We start from the raw sequence: 22,471 nt of genomic DNA on the forward strand, positions 1-22,471 counted from the left end.
AGAATAATTTATGAATTAAAATGTTTATGTCTGATTTCAAATAAATATAGCTTCCATCAAATATAATTTTGTTGTTGCAATCGAAGTTGTGACATTACTTTTGGATCATTCCAAAAAAAAGTTTAGAAACATTCATTGTATCGCCATATCGCGTTAAAGGGAATTTGTTATCATGAATTTTTATCTAATATTATTAGAAAAAAATAAATCATAAATTTAAATGTATTATTTAATAAAAATACTACATGCCAAAAAATTTTAAAAAATAGATATAAAACAATATAACAATCAGACTGCTTAAAAAAAAAATAATCAAATACTGTCTTATTAATGCGGATGGGAGATATTTGAAATAACATTTTATTATCATTCATAAAGAATGTTACTTAATTAGCGAATAATTATTTTTATCTAAGTCATTACTTAATCAATTGTTTGTTGCTATGAGTATCTTTGTTATTGTCCATACATGGCGTTTGGCATTCATCTAAAACAGAATCAAAAAGACAGATAATTAGACGCAACTAATTCTATAACATGGCATTAAACAAGGATTTTTCTCAAACTTAAACATTAATCAAAATATGCATATCGATTTTAAGGAGTTAGAAAGCATAACCATCTTCTTACCTAATTGACGTTTGAATGATAGGCAGAGCTTTCTTTTCAGAACAATGCAAACTGTGGTTGTGATGATAATTGCCAGAATGATAATTGATCTATCAAAAATAGATAGAGTCAATTTGAACATTTTAATTTTTTTGAGTGCAAGCAAATTCATTTTCACAATTTTTCCTGAAACTAAATGGAGAACTTTTCCTTATATTCCGAAGTGTCCTAAATCAAATGTTAAAAACACCGAAAAGCGGAGTATTGACCGTGATGCAAATTACGACACTTCCATTTACAAGTCTTTCACCACAAATACATTACCGATTGCAACTACAATTCCCCCAAATCTAAATCAAATGTTAAAAACACCGAAAAGCGGAGTATTGACCGTGATGCAAATTACGACACTTCCATTTACATGACATCGATGAATGTCTTTCACCACAAATACATTACCGATTGCAACTACAATTCCCCCAAATCTATAAGGGGTTGGAGGGAATAAATGTAAAAATTGACTATGCAGCATGCTATCGATTCTTTGCCAGAAAATAATTCAACTCTTCCCCTCTCCCTAGATAAATCCAAAGTAAAACGTTCGGAGTAATGAAGCAAAAACTAATGTAACACTAATTAAACGCCTTCAATAAAGAGATCATGCAATAGTGAAACTTAATACAATCAGATATGCATTTATAATTTCTGTTAGGATCTAGAAGGATATAAACTAATAAAAACTGGCTTTATAAGGGTGCTTATTGGTGAGGCTCGGGGTAACTTACATTGATATTACTGCAACTTCCGCAGTACATAATCCCGATGATGAATGTGACTCTGATTTGGAGGTATTATGGGAAATGTTTGAGGCAATAACATGATAACATGTTTGGTCTAGAAAAATTAAAATAAACAGTAGGTTATCAATTAGACATTATCTTGACATATCTTGAAATGACTGAAGAAATTGCATAGACTCTTATCTTTCATCTACAAAAACTTCACATCAATGTATACCTCTGGACACTGTTTTTCTGATCATTTGAACGACTGAATGTATTTTATTCGAAAGTTTGAAAAATGGATATTGTATCATCTTTTAAATTTTCTATAAGAACTACACTTAACATTATGAACTTCTATTTTTCATTCAATTGTCCAGTTAAACTTATACATGTATCATTCGCTATTTAGAAATGCATAGCTCTAAAAACATATTCAGATAAATAATTATATAACTTATAGATACGTACACATATATGCTTGGCTAGAATTATAAACCTTGGGACAAGGTGGATTTGAAGATGAACATCTTCGAATGCTGGAACTCTGAATTCGTTTTGCACCAAAGTTATACTCGGCACAGCTTCCATCTTTTTTGAGAAAAAATTAAGTAAGTGGGCTTATAATTTGTGAACTATCATTTTGTCCTTCATTTTACTTTGTTTGGTTACCACTTGATGCATATGGGAGCTGATAATTATTTTTTATCAAAACCTGTTTAGATAATCTATTACAATTAATTTATGAATTTTGCGTTTTTATAAATTCAAAATCAATATTGAAATTATGTTCATTTTATATTTACATAATTACATCTAAGTGAAATTTTTTAATTATCTATTTTTATGCATTAAAAGCGTTTTTCATCGGAAAACTTACAAAGTAAAACTCTGGAAGCTGCACACACTTCAACAGAAGCATTTCCCCATTCATTGAGTACACAATGATAAGAGATGTTGGGATGTGTAGAACTGGAGCAATTTTTTATCCTTGACCTCTCCATCCATTCATTCTGTGACCTTGGACATGATTCAACTACTTTTGCTGTATCTGGTAAACTGTACATAACACTCTCTAAGTTCTGTAAATGAATGTAAAGTTTACACATGTAACTACTTTCAAAGTCTAATTAGTTTTTATCGAGATATTTTGTTTACACATTAAAAACGACAAACACGAAAAGTTCTTGTTCTCTTACTTAAAAAAAACCCAAAAATTCTTTACAAAACTTAATAATTATGTACATATCAGTGCAAAATATCTAAATAAAAGAATATCGAGTGATTACCTGGAGAAAATTTCCAACGAAAGCAAATAAAGCGATGTTATAATAATAACTCTTCATGATTTTCTGACTAGGTTGTGCATATCTGTAACAGATAAACTGAAACGTTACTGATATATATGATATTGATACTTTTTGAATAGTTAATTAGCACAAATGTACATCAGGAGGAATTATACCAATTTACAGTTAAACGATTAGCATTTTTTTCTTTTACAATTATACGATGTTATATATAAATGACTTACATGTAAGTTAACTTTTTAAGACGATTTATCATTAGCAAAAACTTTGCTTTGTCTCAACAAAAATGATTATTACAAGATTTTTTTTTTCAAAATGTATCGGTATTTCTACATGTGTCTTTTTAAGATATATTCTGATAATAAGGAGACCTTTTTAGTTCTTCTAATCAAAAAATAAAGAAAGAATGGAACGATGAAAGAAATTAATTTTGAGGGAAAAAGATAAAAGAAATGTGATAGAAGGGAGGATTGATTGTATTAGTTGACAGGCAAAAGCGCATGTTACCTTACCTTTAATTCTCTTAGGTAATATAATTCAGTTTAAATACCGCTGTTATAAAAACGTGCTGATTGATCATAAGACCAGGTATCATTTTAAATGTCAAGATTCTTCCTGGTTGATCCTAATCATTATATTCTAAGTAAGGAAGTAAATTTAAAAAAAAATTCTGTTGTTTGAATGGAATGCTAATTATACAGATTTATCAAAGAAACATCAATTATATTCTTGTGATTTTAAAAACACACTTATATACATGTAATAATTATGTAGAAAACAAACCTGTCAAAGTTAGAATAGCCTGCAAAGATTTTGAAATATTTTGTGGCATTTACGCATTCTTATAGTCAAGATCCTTCAAAAATGACTCAAATTCAAAACGATTATCGTAAATGGCAATTCAAATAACTAAAATTCATTGTTATCAATTTACACTAACAAACTGTTTGAGATGATATGGTATCTCATAAGGACAAGGACTGTCTATCAAGAAATGCACGGAGAAAAATGATATTTTTATTTGGTAATTTATGGTGGTTGGAACATAAACTTATTCAAAACAATGATGTTAATTTCATTTGTTTCAATGCCTTTTAATTTAGAGGAAAATACAACCTATATAAATGTAAAATCCAAAGTATAAACAGATCTTACCTTTTACTGTATGTACATGTAAGAATATGTAAAATCCCGGGGTTTTTTTTTCGTTCACAAAAATGCTTCAACATCTATAATAATGTACTTGCATTTTTATTCCATATAAAGATGAATCCTTGCCAATATTGGTTGATTTAAAGTCTGTTGAGTGCTACCAAACAAATGAATGCATCTTTTACAAGCTCTCCTCGTTAAAAAAATTAGTTATCGTGAAGTTTAAAAAAGGTGTTCTCAAATCCTGTGTATCACATGTTCTTTTTGAATGGAAATACAGATAAAAATATTGGTTTAATTTTTTGGGAAACCCCCGAAAAGCGCTCGAATAAAAATTTAAAACTCTAGAGAATCGGTTGCAAAAATATGGGATGTGTATATGTATTAAATGGAAATTATTAAATTCCTCGAGTTAATGAATAAAAATCCTAAAAAAAAAATAACTTTAAAAGAAATACGTACAAATAAAATATTTAGTTTGCCGCGACTACTTTATACAAGTATATTCCAGCTTTAAAAAAAAGTAAGTTTTATATTGATCGGGGGTTCGTCCGTCTGTACGGCCAGTCGTCTGTTTGGTACCCATCTTTTAATTGTAACTTCTCTTATATACCACTGGATGAAATTTATAATGAGTCTTAATTTTACAAAATCTATGTTACAAATTGTCGTCATGGACTTCCTATTTTACTTTATGTTATGACACTTATTTCGGGTCTCCCAGAGAAACATGGACTTCCAGAGAAACATGGACTTTGTCATTATACGATGAAAATATACAAGAGCCCTAACAAAAATATTATGGATAAGCAGAGTTTACAATAGATAACTAAAGTAAATCAAAGTTTCAAAGTGATGACAATAGTGTTAAAGTGATCAACATAGGAACATAGGTTTTAAAAGTGATCGCTTTAGTTTCATAGTTATCAGTAAAGTTAATCAATGTATTAAAATCATCACTATAGTAAATCAAAGTTTTTAAAAAGAAGTAAAATAAAATTTTCATAGTCATCACTGTTGAAGAATATCAGCAGTCTCCTTGAAAGCCATAATTTCCCAGGTTCTTTGGTTGATACAATGACCTTACCTGCAGATACCATTTATCATTGAATCAAATCTTTTTTTGTACTATTGCTATCCAAGTATTTATAAACTGAATTGAAAACGGATTTTTTCGTTATTTTTACCTTAATTACTTTATCTACGTCCCTTGTGATATATTGTCGGGAGAGACAAAAGTTGTATGTAGAAAACATCAAAAGGGAGTATGTTTCTAGGTTCTGTTGAGTATTCTTGTAACTAAAACGTTTGGAAGCAACAGTCGATGTATTCTCTTTAAACACTTCCCTTAATATTTATTTACTGATGTCTTTGTAAAATGATATTTAATTTAAATTTTAATTTTTAAGGTTATGTTTTGGTTTGAGTTACATGAACAGAGGGATGGTTTCAAATTCACGTTAGTATTTGCACAAGGAAATCGTTGAAAATGATCATATTCTTCCGTGTATTCTCTTGTGTTTTTATACAAAAAGAACGCTAAAAATGACAGCAAAAATATCAATTATAAGACTTGTGTTTATTTGTTCCTTAAAACTTGGATTTATTTACAGCCAGTTCAGTTGTAAAGGGTAAGAACTTTATCATATACATACGTGCATCTTCAATTGCACTAGTTAATCCATCCATTGACTACTTTCAATGTGAAAGTTTTATTCAACTGGAAATATAAAGTGCTCCTTTTTCACATACATATACATGTGTTTAATTTCTTCTTTTTTTTAAATCAATAAGAATTGTTTGTATTTTGTTTGATTTTTCTCTCTTGAGAATTTTTTTTCTTATGTGGAGACGCCGCCATTTGCCGAAGGAGAGATGCAAATTTTGTCCTATGCTCAGCACTCAGCCAATTGAGCAATGAGGGATGTTTTTTTGTCGTGACAGCATCTACTGCAACACCATATCGACCTCGATTTTTACGGTCTCATCCGAAGTACCGGTCTGCAAGTCAAAAGGTGGGATTCGAACCCACGATGTAAAGAGCAAGTACTTACTCTGCGAATCAGGAGCAAAGGCTTTTCCCACTGTGCAATGTGGGCGACTCCAATCATATGTAAAAGAGGACAAGTTCTATTTTCTGATGCAAATATATACCTGTATGCATAAGATCATTTTGTCTGCAAAAATTGAAATGATTTATTGTATCTTTCAGATTTCCAAACGGATGTTGTCCTGGTTATCAATGGAATAACAATACAGAAAAGTGTACAGGTAAAGTATTGTACCAATAAATACAACAGAAGCTTAGAAGTCACTTCTTCCTTAAGCTTATACAATACACAGAGTTATTTGAATACATATGTAAAATAAATTTCTTAAACCGACAATATAATTTATTTTGGATGTAATGAAGACAAATATTTCCAGTCATAGATTTATTAGTGTTTGCCCCGTTTGTTTGGGAAATACTTGTCAATCTATCTCATAATATCATCTATCCTGAGACGTTTTGACAAAATCTGCATAAAAATATAAAGATATTTCATAATATAAATCGCAATTTACAATTCTTCTTTGCAATAAGTGGTTTTTAAAATTTAATTTAATTTGTATTTTTTTAATTTTCCTCAATCGTTGAAATAATCAGATGTCCAAAAACACTTTTTAAACAAAACATTTATGATTTCCTTTTTATGCTTATATCACTATTCAGTTTTTACATATAGCCTTTCAGCTCCAAATATCAATATAAATGTGATCATCTCACATATTTGAGCACGTAACAGAAATTGAAATTCGATTTGCAAAATCAAAATTAGCCTCCTTTTGATCATATTGGTAAAATGCAACTAAAATAAGTTATACCTTCCCAAGAAGAAAAATGTTTAGAAAAATGCCTAAATTTTACGCCGTGGAAACCGCTCTCATTACTGTATGCCATACACCTTCGATTAGTATATTAGTTGCTCTATTATAAGAAACTTAAATTATAACTTTAGAGATTCTAAATGAATACTTTTGATTTCGAGGTTTTTAAAGTTCTTTTTCGTTGGTCAAAATGATTAAAAATCATATCAAAATAAAGAAGTGGATTCAGTAAAAAAAATGTAATTTACCAGATAAACTTCAGTCTAATATATCTAGTGCAAAAGTCGTCCACTTGCAGATTATTCATTAAGTCAGATATATAATTCCATGATTTTTTTCTAGCATGTGAGGCTGGTTTTTCTGGCATAAGCTGTACCTATAAGTGTGTATATCCAAGTTATGGTTTAAAGTGTAAACAGGTGTGTGCTTGTTCCAATGATCGCTGTGATTTCATATTAGGCTGCCAAGGAATCTCGACACTAGTGCAGAAAAGTAAGTACAATTGAGGTTGACACGTGCGCATAAACAATAAAAACAAATAATTCGTTTCTATTTTTCATGCACATGTTTTAACATTTTTGTTTTTTGATGTTTCATTTCTTATAAAAATGGAAAGTGTTTCAAATAGACCAATATCTTTACATAACATAGACCGATACTTTTATGAAACTTGTTTTGTTTTTCTTGCATAAAGCTATAAAGATTAAAGAACATGTTATTTTCCTTGATTTAAGCTAAGCAATATATAGTTATTTCTTAAACAATAGTTTTTTTTGCAACAAAAGTTAAGGAGGCTCATTATACCACTTTTTGATGACGTAGTACACAAGAACATACACCTCCATTGATTCGGTCTTTTTTTGATGGGGTGAAATGTATAGGCACTGCTCTTCTTAAAAGGAGGCCAAAAAAAGCTTCAAACTTGGTCTGAATCTTTAAAGCGTTTCATAAAAGACGATTTGTATCATACATCACAAAAGAAAAAAAATACACCGAGGCCGAAAACAAACTGGTTTATCTGCGCGATCAGCTGATGTAGTGATGATTTAAATTGGTGTTTGTGTGGGTCTTCAATGGATTAAATACCATGAACGAGCCAGATCATATAAGTAATGATCACTGTCATAGCAAAGGTATGACATTGATTTCATTAAAAGTAATTTCAGTGTTTGTTTTAACTACATACCGAGATATGTAAAATATTGACATATATATTAAAACGGTATCTGAGGAAAAGTAAAGATTCTAAACCATGTTTGCTTTGATGAACATAAAAAGATTCAAGCACGTTACACAACTTATATATTTCACTGTTTAAATGGACCAAATAATAAAAAAGTAACTTTTTTTCTCTATGTCTAAAGCGTAGGTATGTATTAGATAATGATACTGATGCTGTTGCTGATGATGTTGACAATCCAGAGCATTACCAGCCCTTGTCACCTGGTAATATAAGAGATAATGAAATTTGCAATTGCTCTTTTTTCATCCTGAGGTTTTGTACAAGTAATGAAAATATAATAATAATTTCATACATATAATTCTTTTGAAAATGCTGATTGATCAGACTTTGAAAGTGATGAGGATGAGTTATAGCTGTAGGAATGAGAGGGGATTCTTGCAGCCTTAGAATAGTGGAGCTGAATAATTTAGCTGAAAAATTAGATGAAGACTGTTCAAAATAATCAACAGCACTTTCTTCTTGTGTTGGGGAGCTCAGATATGGCCTAGGTAAATATTTTGAAATGTGTTTTCTTCGATCTCTTGCCATTTCCTGTACATGTTGTGCTGAACCAAGTATATTCATCAATTTATTTAACATCATTTAATTTATTTTTCAATGAGAAAATTATATTATACAATTATTCCATGAAGATTTTAGCAATTATTTTTTCTAGGTTTCCTCTTAAAAATTCAGTTCAAGGAGTGTGGTGAAATTTACAATGTGCCGAACTGGGAAAAGACATTGTCAAAATACCTGGGATTTAAGCATAAAATTGGGTGCAGGTATTGGATTAATTTGGAACATTTTATTATGCATGTCAAGATATAAAAAAAAATTGTCATAAAGATGAAATTTTGTAAATTTGGAGAAAAAAAAAATGAAAAACGATCTTTCACACTTGAAAACAAATTTGTCCCGTTTTAAATTCGCCCACTTATAGTTTTGTTTAAGAAATGATACTGTAATTTTTGATTACGCCCCGTTTTATATTCTCCCAAAAGAGGTAGGGCTAAAAGGGCGAAAAATAAAACGGGATGAAAATTTCCCTGTATACAGTAGCTCATATATTAAAAATTCTTTACTTAGACACAAGCAGGATTTTACAATAGCTAACAAATCAATGAATTGATACCGAGGAAGAATTTCAATTATTTTTGGTCAATCTTCATCGGCAAGCAGTTTTTAATTGTTTGTGTGGAAAGAATTTCCTATGTTACATGTACTCATTGAATCAATTCTTATATAATAAACGTTCGTGGGGATGTAAATTCGTGTGAAAGGATGGCCTGAGATATATACGGATACTTCTTCCCCTCAAAAATGATGATTCTATATGTAAGTATTTTTTTTATTCAAAGTAAAATCTGTTACGGTCATTTTTTTAATGCGGTCATATATATTGCAATTTAGATTATAAGTTGTGGATTTTTGAAAGTGTAGCAAATCTAAGAAAAATGCATTTTAATTTTTTCATCTATGAAGAATCCGTACAGATTTCAGTGTATGTTTAATTAAAATTTGCAGAAAAAAACCTTTCTAATACTTATTTTCAAGTTTCAAATTAAAATGCTCTTATGCATCACAATAATTACAGTGGCATCAAACAAGAGACTTGAAAAAGCACATGTACACAATCAACGAAAAATTATAAAATGCGTGTTTATGGTTTATACGACAGAAACGTTCTATACCGTTGTGTAACTTTCAGAAATTATTATAAAAACTTTTCGTTGAACAGAGCTTTAAGTGCGAATTTGGTTTGATAGTTTTAGAAGAGAAATACCTCCTTATAATTAGTTGAAAGATATAATTCAGAATTTTACACTTAAGGGTGCTTAAAACAAACAAAATATGGATGCATGGATTGATACATATATTTTTTGACTGATTTTGATTTGAAATGATATAAATAATAAATCCCTGAAATATAAAAAAAATCTTAGGTTTTCCTTGGTGCTTAGATCTGAGGCTTTGTTTTGCTTTCTATATAATTCTATACACAATTTTGTACAAATTTTTAACCTTATAACAAAATGTTAATCAATATTCCCTTTATACTTGGTTAACATTATTAAGGTTACCAATTTAAATGTAAATCTATGAGAAATATTGCTGATTTCTGTAAAAAAGGTTGTTTGTGTTATTTATCTTTAATATACATTTATTTACAGATATGTTATGTAATCTGAAATGTTAAATGTTGTCTAATAAAAATACATGTAGTTTACAGTGTATTTATATAGTTTTCTCGATTGGAACACGTACATCGATGACCTATTATCGTTTTCAACTACCAGCCATTTGAATAGACGATTCTTTTTCGCCAACCGGTGTCAACATATACTGCAGGATAGATAACTCTTTTCTACAAACTACGGGAAAAAGGATATCCTAATTATCTTTTCTTTTTTACTTCGTGTGTTCAGAAGGTTTAATAGCACACCTACATCTTATTATTGTTAGGTAGGTGTATTTAATATCATTGCGACTTTTCCTGAACAAAGTTATATCTAGCCATAATTTGATCGTTCTATAAATTTCCGTTTAAAATGTAAGGGGATTCTCATTTTGGTACTTATTTTATAAAGAATTAAAGTTTATATAATCATTAAAAAAATACTTTTTGTTAAACAAATTAAACATTTTTTGTCCTGAAGAAAATGATAAATACAAGAATTTGGAAGTACAATTAATAGAAAACATATGATTTTTTTTGTCTTATCAAGAAACTATCTTCCTGTCGTGCAATTTTATCTTACGACTATTTATCAAGCTGAAAATTGAAAAAAAAAACAACATAAAAATATAACTTCGCAGTAACATTCACAAAAAGGGACGTTTAAATTTCAAATAAACACGTTTCAAATGGATATAATCATGAAATTGCTGACATCCATATTTGATAGCGATATTTAAAAAAAAAATGTTCATATAAATATAAATTGAAGCTTGCTTATAGTTCATTTCCTTATCTAGAGAATATATTTTTAACACATTTATTGCCTGCAAAACATACACCACTGTACCTAGCATTTCGTTTAAACTTTGTTTATAAAATCAGAGGTATATTATAAAGTTCAATAGATATGATATATTTCATAGTAAACACTTAAAATAACTTATTCCTTGCACTTGTATCATTATAGATTATCACTTAAAAGTACTTTGACCTTTGATAAATACCCTTCACGTGCAATATGACAAAAACAAATTGATGTTCTAAAGTTATGACCAGGATGCTATTTTAGAAGTGGTGATTGTAAACATGATCTGTTCTGTTTAAAATCAAGCGAAGTAGGAAACATGTTCGTTTCATTACGATAATATTGCAAGTGGCGTTTAATCCTATGTACTTTCAAACACTTGAATGTATATTGCTTCAAGTACAATTACTTGACACTGTCTTTTGTTGACTCCATTACTCTCACTTGATTGATTTATTGTACTTCAGAGTATAACTCATTATTAGAAGAGTTTTATTTATTAATTTGTCAAACTGGCACAGACAAAAATGAGGAAACATATGAGAGACAAAAATAGAAAAAACAAACAAACACGCAAACCTTTCATTAGTGTTCATAACATATTGTAGACATATTTTTAAATAATTTTTTAATGTATCTTAATTTTTTAAATATTTTTAATCAATAAAACTAATAAATGTAATGAGGTTTAGAGAGAGAGAGAGAGAGAGAGAGATAAAGAAAGAGAGAGAGAGAGGGGGGGAGGGGAGAGAGGGGGAGAGAGATTAGTAGAAATTGAACTTAGGGTTCACACTTCCGTAAAGCTTGCTACATAGAAAACACTACTCCAAATTCTAATGATTGGTTTATTGAAAGGATTTTAGGTTCATATCTTAACGTAATACTATGTAGAAACTCTTTCAGTATGTCTACTCGTATGGTTTTTAGTTAACAAAAAGTTTCATCTACCGGTAATCCATAGCCTGAGTATGATCAATTTTGTTATAATTGTAATGATAATTTGCTCAACACGTAGGTGTTGGATAATGGCCGTTTCTAAATGTGGACAGTAAGTAATTATATGTAGTTTATGTTCATGTCTGTTCATATAAAAAATATTTGAACTAATAGTGAACAAGCATTTTGCATTGAGATTCGGTGACAGAATATTTTTGTTCTGCCTTAAGATATCCAAATGGTTGTTGTCCAGGTTATGGATGGAAAAGTAATGTCAATAATTCTACAGGTTATAAATTCATGTAATAGTTTCTCCGCTTTATTTGTGGCATATTTGTAAGGGATTCAATCTTCGGTCAACAATAAAAATAATACGATTATACTCACATAAATTAAACTACATAAGAGGAAACAAAACATATTTTAAATAAAAAATGAATTGAATTGCAGATGATCAGAAAATTCACTTTGTTTGCAAGTCAAGGGTTACAACTTAAATATTATAAAAAGAATGGTTGTTTCATCACTAAATGAAATAAATCACAAATCTTTTCTTGCAGAATGTGTGATTGGTTTCTCTGGCACAAATTGTTCTGAATCTTGTATCTATTTAAGTTGTGGTATAAAATGTAAACAGCTGTGTAATTGTTCTATGGAAAAATGCAGCTTGGATGCATAGACATGTCCACGTTAAATTCTACTTACATTCCATGCAAGTTAAACAATGAAAGAAATTTAGTTTATATGACTTCAATATGAAGGGAAGAAACACCTTTGATCTGCAATCTTTAAAAAAACATAAAAGAATGACAAGTAAAATATTATATTATTTCGACGTGAAATGCTATGGTGACAAAAATTATGTGGTGCCATAAATACATTTATGCCACCATAAATAAGCTTTAAAACAGTTATTGAGTTAATACAGACTTTCTAAAATACACATGGCTACATGTATAAAACACCTCGCAGGAAATGTTTACGTATAGTATAATTTTCAATAATATTCATAGCTTAAATTGATAGATTAAAAAAGAACAGTTTTGTCCTGATACTGCTGAAAAATTTTCAGCTACGGAATTGGTCTTTTTAGTGGACTATATAAAACTGATTAATCATAAAGAATTACGGTATAAAGAAAAAAAATAATATTTTAATATCTCTCCATGCAGTAAAAAAAGAAGACTTTTCAAGAGGGGGCATCGAGCGTCGTGAATATCTTCCATTACATACTGCAAAGCAATACTCCCTAGCCCAATTTACACTTTTTAACTACAAGGTTAAAGTGTGGTCTGATCTCTTTTTCGAAATTGAATTTAAAATTTGGTAAAACTACATAACACATCAAGCAGCTTTTTATTCAATGTTGAAATATCAAACATGCGATAGAAATTCGGGCGAATGTCAACGAGTGTGTCAAAATCCAATGACAGCGCTTCATACGACAAAGACGTAAAGCTTGAGCCATCTCATCGTTGTCAACGCCAATTTTACGTTGTTAATGTTATTAATTCCTTAAAAATTATAATCTAGGTCACCATTTGAGATACGCTAACTACATGTATGTCTTCGAAAATGCAACAACTTACCGAAAGTATAAGAATTACAAAAAAAAGTAAAGAAAAAAGATAATGATAAATAAAACAATACAATTAGCACAATTAAAAACACTTTTTTTATTCTCGAAGTAATGATTAGAATATGACCGTGCTTAACATTCATAATATAAAAGCAATCATTCTTGGAGTATTTTGTAATTCGTGTTATTTTGCCGTTTTATGATTCACTATATTTCCTTCCTGACACAGAATCATAACAGACTAACAGAAGAGAAACTGGAGAAAAACATTTTGCGAAAAGAAAAGTTCTGATTTTTTTTTATTCTTATTAAGAATATTTTCAAATTTAGAGCTTTATGCTAATGCAACACAAAAACTTTTTTTTTATTCCTGAACTACGGTGCGGAAGTGTTTGAAAATCGTTGCTCTACTTTTAAGTCTTCCGTGTTTTTACAGTCTCAAAATCGTCGTGTAATCAATGCATATATATACAATGATGTTATTTCGTTTAATTTGCTTCTGTAATTTGGGAGTATCCTTTAGTCAATCAAATTGCAAAAAGTAAGTGAGGAGTATGGTATCGATTTCGTAAATTTTGTTTCGTCATTTATTTGCTTATTTTAAAAGAAATTGGGAAGTCGAGAAAACAACCAGAATATATTGAGTTCCTTTTTTATTTAAATCAATTAACAATAAGAAATAAAGCTTTTGATTAAAAGATACCCAAATGGTTGCTGTTCTGGTTTCAAGTGGAATAATGAGACAGGCAACTGTAAAGGTAAGATATATAATTTTAGAAAAACAAAATGTGCATTATTCCTCATGGCTTCGAGTATATTCTGCATTTTGATATTTTGCAAGATATAGATGTAGATTTAGGACAGATGAAACATCAACAGATCTATGGGCCACATCGCTCACCTGAGCACCGTGGCTAGGAAAAAAGCAAAAATCAGTTTATTATTGAACAGTTTAAACCAAAAAGTGGTCTGACCTGAATCCATAAAGGATTGAACCTACACTATAACTAAGGATGCTTGCATATTTCTTTGCATTGAATACCTGTGGCTTTATTGCCCTTCACATTTGAATTTACATTTTGCTCCCCCCCCCACTCCAAACTATAATGTGAGCAATATAATTAATGGTAATGTTGACAACGTCCGTGACTTTTATGAAAATGTAAAAGGTTTTGAACATAACTACAACATAAAAGATTTTAGATTCACCAGATGAAAAAATATATTCTGTGAACTTAATTCCAAAGAACAGGGTACACTTTCAATGCAATTATTCCCTGCATTTTTGTTAAAGAAATTAAAATTCATTTGTTCTGATTCATAGGAATTCCACGCAGTAAGAATACACAAATGACCTTTCAAATGCTTATTGTGACGTCATTAACTTGTGCATTTTCGCGTTTTTTTTCTTAAAAAGTGTCAGAAGATATTAATTTTCTGTGATATTTTCTTTCAGAAAAAATACTCTGTCCCCGTTGCCAACAAAGACTTTGAGATATTTGATTTTTCAAATCAGTTAACATAATACATGTATATCCAAAAATTGAAGTGGGCTACGGAGGCAGGCACTACTTTCTAAAGGAAAACAAGCACAGAAATGAGTCATTCTGAGGCTTTTATGTATAAAACTTATAAACGTACCAAATTAATGACGTCATATTTCCAAAACTGTCTGCCTTCATGCCATATTCTTTGATGTTTTATCATATTCATTTACTCAACTCTTGTATAAGCCAATTTCCTAACTTTTTAGGTTTAAATGTTTAGGACTAAATAAAGCCAAAACTGTACCTTCTTCTTCTGTTGACAGACTTTAGTCAATATTATGCCCGCAATATATATATCAAAATATTTAAAAAATACTATCACGGGTCACCATAATAGTGACTTTCCATAGTTTCTAGGATCATATACCAGATTTTTTTCGAGTTTAACAGTGATCTTACCTGTGGCCACAGATATAGATATATAAGAGATACTTAAGTAATTGAAAACAGATACATTAAAAAAATTATTCTTTAAGCATAGAGCTTATAATTAACTACTGTAACATAAGCCAGGGGAGTAATTTCGTTTTTTAATTAATCAAAATAATGCTGCTCAAATTTTTGTTTACGTAATCTTATACTCTAACTTATCAAATATATCTTTATAAAGCCAATTTTAAAAAAACAAATAGTTATAAAGACAATAGGTTTTTAATTATTACAATTGAAAATTAAATTTCCAATGCATGATTTATCAAACAATTTTTCAGAATGCACACCTGGTTATGCAGGAATAGACTGCAACAGACAATGTATTTATCCAAATTATGGGTTATTGTGTAAAAAGAAATGTAACTATTCCAACGACAGCTGTGATTTCAGGTCAGGTTGCTTGGAAAGATCGACGTTATCTTTTCGACAGATAGGAAACAGAACGGCCTGTAAGTATATAATGGTTTTTAGTTGCAAGAGAATTTATCTGATTATATCTTATAATTCAACACCTGATTTTAAACAATGATGCTTTTTATTTAATTTTTTTTATTTTATGCAGTGTAAACGGAAATTTTAGCGAGACGCAAATTTAGCGATTTGACCTTAAAAATTGGTACTTAAATTTTTACGAGAAACAAATTTAGCGACCTTTAAAGCTCACTTATGAAGCTATTACAACCAAAACACAATTTAATTTCTAGCGATATTTAATTTTAGCGATCTCAGCACCCTAGTTAATATCATGCCAAAATTAAATCCTCGCTAAAATTTCTACTTATACGGTATTTGGTAATAAATACAGAATTTTTGCATATGCGATATGCCTGACGTCACAATAGTCGTATCAGTCTTGCAGGGCTGATACGGATCAATATCACGCCCCTAGTAAATTAAACCACAAAAACAGTACTTGTGATCATATACAATTTTTGGTTGGTTCATATTCTCTTAATTTAACTTTTTGAAATTAAGGATAATCTAATTAAGAAATAAAGTCCGCGTTTTCGTGAATGTTGCAGAATAACCTCCGAGGTCGAGAAATGTTGTTTGAAAGATAAAAGCCGAGGCGTTAGCCGAGGCTTTTATATTTCAAACAACATTTCGAGACCGAGGAGGTTATTCTGCATCATTCACGACAACAAGGACGTTATTTCTATTCTACCAAGGGCGATAAATACGCTGATTGTTTCCTCTATAGAGAAACGAATTAGGTCACCATGTCTCGATTACGCTGTTCTATTTAACACCAGAGAGAAATTTTGTTGACTTACCTATATATGGAATGCAGACGATTTGAGCTTTCGTTGCATTAAAAATAGTCTTTTTAAATTACAAATTTGTTCGTAATATGTATTGGTCAGTTAAAATGAATATACAAAAACAAAATCATGTTCTTGTTTTACTGCTAAAATCACGTTGTTTAATGTGTAGGGAGGTCCGTGGAATAGCCCCGCTTAGCTATAAAAACCGACATTCATCAGCAACTTGATGCAATTTACAGTGTTTTTACTGCAAAAGACGACACATCGGTGCGGTCTAAACAAGTGTTTCATTATACAGCCAAACATGTATTTGAATTGTTCAGATTTGATACGTGTTTCTGATCTGATAATTTTTTGATGACGTTCGTGATTTATTGGAGAATAATGTCCGACGGCTTCCTTTGAAGTTTTCAATAACCGTGGTAGAATTTACAATAATTGATTATTTTCAAATTACGGATCGAGTGCATTGAAATAGAAGAAAAAAATCCAAACCGTATGAGACAACAGACCATGTATATGTATGTACAATTGTAAGAAGTTCATGCACGATTATTTTCTTATTTTCTTCTCAACTTAATATGTGCTGTATTTTATAACTAAGTATGCAATAAACATAATAATACATACCCTTTTTCACATCACATCCTGTATCAGACCTCAACCAATACCAGCCAAAGGGCCTGGGGCTGATACAGAATGTGATATGAAAAATGGTATGTATTTTTCTCTATGTACAGCAGAGTACAATAATATTTTAGTTCATATCTGTATATGTGCATGTATATGTATACATTTACTACAGACCAACTATGTCTTTGACGTCCCAAACATCCACAAGATAATGAAAGAATGGACCTTTTAGTGGTCAGATTTAAAACCCCGATAATTGGAATACAAAATGATTTTTTAAATACAGTTTCTTTACATCATCTCTTATTTTTATTTCTCAATGCATTCTAATTGGGAAATCATGGTTGCCATTCAATGGTTTCTAATTGACTTTAGGACTAACATTTTGCCATCTATTTTCTACATGTTCTATATTTACTCATTTTGTGTCAAGTTATTGTGATGTGGCTACTGAAATTTGAACTATGAAATGACCGGTTACTCAGTAGCAAGGGATTTTCTCTCCTCCATGGCAACTGATCCCACCTCTGATGTTTTGGAGATCCGTTTTCCCTCTGCAATTTTTTTATTGTTTCATGGATTTTTTTTATATTCAATAGAAGGATATGGAGATAAGGAACAGTATTCAATATCAAAGTCCATAATCTGCATGCGACTCAGTATCTACATAAACTTCATCAAAAAAGTTAATTGGACGTATTTATCAGTACTTCTGCATTTCTTAAGAGGAACGATTACTTCACACCACTAAAATACTGAATACTGAACCTGATACCCAAAGTATACCATGGTCTACTGTGTCGAAAGCAGCTGAAAGATCTAATGCATGCAACTACAGCTGTAATCTGTTGTTTTTCCATTTTCTAATGTATATCGAAAGTCATATCTCGCCTCTGAAGTTTTTGGAGATTGTGTTTGCTCTGCTTCTATTTTGTATTGTTTAAATGACTTTCAATCTTCAATATTGTTCGTTGTTATCTCCATACATGTACGTTTCATTTGAGAAGAGCAGTTTCAGTACTACAAATTCCCTCCTATAAGCCCCCTGATGATCTAGTAGCAATGCACATGTACAGGAATTCTTAAAATTAATATACGACATTCACATTTACAGAAGTTATTCCCCTTTGCGGGGTCAATCCGGGGTCAACCGGCGTAAGGTGCTGTTTTTCCTCGATAACCTTACAAAATTCATGGGTCAGTATCTTAGAAGTAAAATCTGTATAAATATGTTCATTATATATCTCACGTAACCTCATACTCTGGCAATACAAGTAAAGATTGAAATTTTCCGACAACGTTTGGAGATTAAAAATATTAAAAGGTAACTTACACAAGACAAAGTAGGAAAATGAGCACTGCGCCGACAATGGGAGATAACTCTAGGAATTGAGGAATGTGAAATTCGTCTATAAAGGAGCATTAAATAATTAATAGTTGGAAGGTTTGATAATGTACCTCATAAAAAAGAAAAATAATGTTAGTTGATACACTTTACACCTTAATTAAAAAAAATTCCTGCGATAGTCATGTACATAAAACATGTAATAAAACATAACTTTATAATCACAACATAAAGGAAAAACCCAATTCATTAAACTAAATAAAACTTAAGAGATGATAATATATATGTTTCTTATATATATATAAAATACAGTAGAGCACGTTTATAGCGAAGATACCATATCGGGAGCCCACCTCCCGCAAAGTGTTATTATTCCCTGCTTTGTGTGTTTTCTGTAGACGAAAAACAAATGTAAATGAAATCGATAGTGCTTATCCTGTTTGTGGGATTAAAAAGTATTGATAATATTGAGGACTGTCAAATTTGTGCCATTTTTGACAATGTATTATTATTTTCAGGACAGAGAATATAGCGCATAAAAAATATGTGTAGGAATTCACCATCTTTTTAGTTTGCACAGGAGATCAAGAGTTTTGCGATACAAATAAGGTGCATAATGTAGATCTATATAATTTCTCTGTTATAAAAATATTTTTTTTAGGATAGCAAATTCTTTAGAAATGTAATTATGTCGAACAGACAGAAAAGAATAAAGGCTATTATGATAACAATTGAGAACAATTGATTGATAATATGCTGTTGAACGTCCCACTCGAGCATTATTCACTCATATTGAGACGCCATTAACTGCCGTCCAACCATTGAATTGGACTCCGCGAGGTAAGGATCAACTCCTAACTTCGTGACTCTAAATCAGAGGCTGTAATCAATACCCCACTTTGGCAACATATTTAAGGAATAAGCACAGAGTAGACCTTCGGGACTGAAGAATGCTGAACATGCTTTTTAGTTACAGTATAAAACAAATATTAAAAACGTCTGAAACAGAAACATGAACACAGAAAAGTTACTAGAAACAAAAAAATGAAGAAAAACAGCTAACCTTATATAATGCCAAACGTTGCAATGTTTCTCTTTGTATACGAGTAAAATGTTATTACAATTTTCAATTATAGTATTACGCAATAATTCTCATGTTTTTTTTAATTAATTTTTTAATTGTTATTTTTATTTGAACATTTTTCATTTTTGTTTTGTTTTCTGTAACGTTTTCCATTTAAACTGTATCTTTTTTCTATTTGTATTTTTTATATCAATTCCGGTCCTATAGTAAAAAAAATCATAATTATTTGGTTTTGATATTTTATTTCTGCTAGATTTATTTCTGCGTTAGTATCAATGACTTCTTCGGCCGAAGTCATATGGATGCCAGAGAAATGTCAAGATAGGTGCTAAAACGGCGGAATACATGTACTGGTGGATTATTACTGGCAATTATTTAATTTCATTAAATGCAATACCATATGTTGATGAAGACCCCCCCCCCTGACACAGAAAACCCTTAAAGTAAGTCATTCGGTTATAGGCTCTGGTCAGAGGAATACCAACATGACGGGTAGTTGCAGGATTTTATAGTATAAAGCAGTAAACCATCGTATCATTTCGTCACCTACAAACTTACATGGGGAGCGCCTCTGATTAAAAGAATAAAATTCGCATTGCAAATTAAAGAATACAAATACAATTGCAAAATTTACATTTTAAAAATGATATGTTAATTGCAAGGAAAAGATAGAAGGTTACATCGTTTGAATGCCCCTTCACCTACATTATGCAGTTATTGAATGAGTCTTTGAATGAAAAATGTACTCTGCATTAACAATTGAAAAATATATTCATCTAAATACCTGATTGACATATGAAACTCGTCTATCTCTGTACGGTTTTGGTTCAGCGTTTGTAATAAGTTCTGCGTAATACTATACTCATTACATTAAGCACTTGTGCATCTCATCATCATTTTGAGCTATTCTTGTTATAATCTACCTTAATGTGATATATAATTTCGCATCAGCTTGCAACTCTGGCAAAATAACTCTGAAAAGATGTTACAGAATTCTGAATGGCTCCTAGGGTTAAACACGTTACGACGTGATTTGGGATGAAACAAAAAAACTAGAACATATTTATATAACAATGTTCGCACTACATATGCATTCACATGTAATTACACCCATCAAAAATCTTTAAATTTAAAAAACTCCTTTAAAACGACATCTAAACTTACTAAAGTGCTTGAAATTCTGATTAGTTAAGATTAATGTTTGTATTTGAATGTGAGGTCTCAGTGGTATTAATGTGCAGTGAGAGACTGACCATAGAAAAATATTGCTTTAACAAAAAAGAGTATTTTTTAAGTTAATCAAATTTAACTGATTACAATAATCTTTAAATAATCATATGCATGTACTTCCCTTTATCTTTTTACTTTGCCTAAGTAACCATTTTTGCGGAGATGCTGCGTGTGTAAATATAACCCTTTTTTCAAAAAAGAAAGAAATTAGAAAGGAGTGCCTTATTTCAAGAAAAAATATTAGCATTACAAGTACACGATTAGATACTAGTATACACTTTTATCACATATTTTCCCCCTTTATCACGTTGATATAGCTCATGTGATATCGTTTTCGTATCAACACTATGTATTCCTACGCCGCGTGACGTGATGTAAATAAACAAATACATGTGCATGATGGAGATAATGACTTAATTGGTCAAATTTCAATTTATTTGATATAGTTTAACAAACTTTCATTCATGAATAATTATTAAAAACAATATGTGCTGAAATACTTTCTTTCTTTTATTTTTGAACGAATTATTTAATTCAACGTAATATTATTTATTACGTTATTTGGTCCGAGGTAACCGAAAGGACTTTGAATTAGAAATAAAGACAAAATACACATTTAAAGTAAACAAAAATATGTGATAAAAAGAATCTCCCATGGTTAGTGTATTGATATGATTTTTATCCAACTCGTTGTGTGTTTTGTATCCCCTCGCCAAGGCTCGGGGATAGAAAACACACAACGAGTTGGATAAAAATCATATCAAACAACAAACCATTGGAGATCCTATATATAGATAACTGATATATGTCAATATACATAATAAAAAAATCAAATGAACGTTTATTAGAAATGTTTACCAATAGATCCATTTTCATTGAAAGTACTGACTGTAATGTTCAACTAAGGAATGGCGGTTTTCGGGGCATTTTGATCCAAGACACTTCTTCGATGGCATGATTGGTCTAAAAATATGCACATAATGTTTTTGTAATAAGAATGAATTAAAAGACCACATGATTTTGTTGAATAGAGAAGCACATTAAAAACGCTTAACAGACACTAACTGGCTCCTGATATGAGTCTTAATAAATGTGCTTATTCAGCATACATGACGTAAACGCGAATAATGCTCATTCTTAAAACAACTTGCTATTTAAAAGTCCATTGATTCATCAAAGCATTATATTGTATTTATTTAAAATAAATAAGAGGTTCAAAGGCAGCAATGCTTGATGAGTTACCTTGATATGATCTTATTTACAAATATGCTCGTGACAGCCTTTGAGGAAGAAAATAATCCCGAACTATGGCTCCTAACTACACGTAACCATGGGAGATAATTATTTCCAAACACAAAAATTGTAAGTATACCTGTGTTCAACCTACCCAAAATTTATTTATTTTCAAAATCTTCAAACGCTTACCTTCAAGTTAAAGACATTGGCAAGGTTCCTGGCTTTTGTATAAATTTTTTAAAAAACGCTTGAAC

At 30.4% G+C, this 22,471-nt stretch overlaps 2 protein-coding genes across 2 annotated transcripts; one reads left to right on the forward strand and one right to left on the reverse strand.

Moving 5' to 3' along the window:
- Positions 1 to 380: 380 nt before the first annotated feature.
- Positions 381 to 2,762, reverse strand: LOC134271027 (uncharacterized). The gene is made up of 6 exons (XM_062753293.1): positions 2,681 to 2,762; positions 2,272 to 2,473; positions 1,863 to 1,982; positions 1,395 to 1,503; positions 631 to 719; positions 381 to 487 (listed from the first exon to the last, which is right to left on the reverse strand). Exons 1-6 carry the CDS (start codon positions 2,735 to 2,737, stop codon positions 420 to 422), a joined length of 645 nt encoding a protein of 214 aa, XP_062609277.1. The 5' UTR covers positions 2,738 to 2,762; the 3' UTR covers positions 381 to 419.
- Positions 2,763 to 5,385: 2,623 nt separating this feature from the next.
- On the forward strand, positions 5,386 to 7,227 carry LOC134271043 (scavenger receptor class F member 2-like). The gene is made up of 3 exons (XM_062753308.1): positions 5,386 to 5,484; positions 6,066 to 6,124; positions 7,064 to 7,227. Exons 1-3 carry the CDS (start codon positions 5,399 to 5,401, stop codon positions 7,225 to 7,227), a joined length of 309 nt encoding a protein of 102 aa, XP_062609292.1. The 5' UTR covers positions 5,386 to 5,398.
- Positions 7,228 to 22,471: the final 15,244 nt, after the last annotated feature.

The sequence above is a fragment of the Saccostrea cucullata genome, unplaced genomic scaffold (assembly GCF_032062105.1).
Source record: "Saccostrea cucullata isolate Sc308-1 unplaced genomic scaffold, CSIRO_AGI_Scuc_v1 ctg3502, whole genome shotgun sequence".
NCBI lineage: Eukaryota > Metazoa > Mollusca > Bivalvia > Ostreida > Ostreidae > Saccostrea > Saccostrea cuccullata.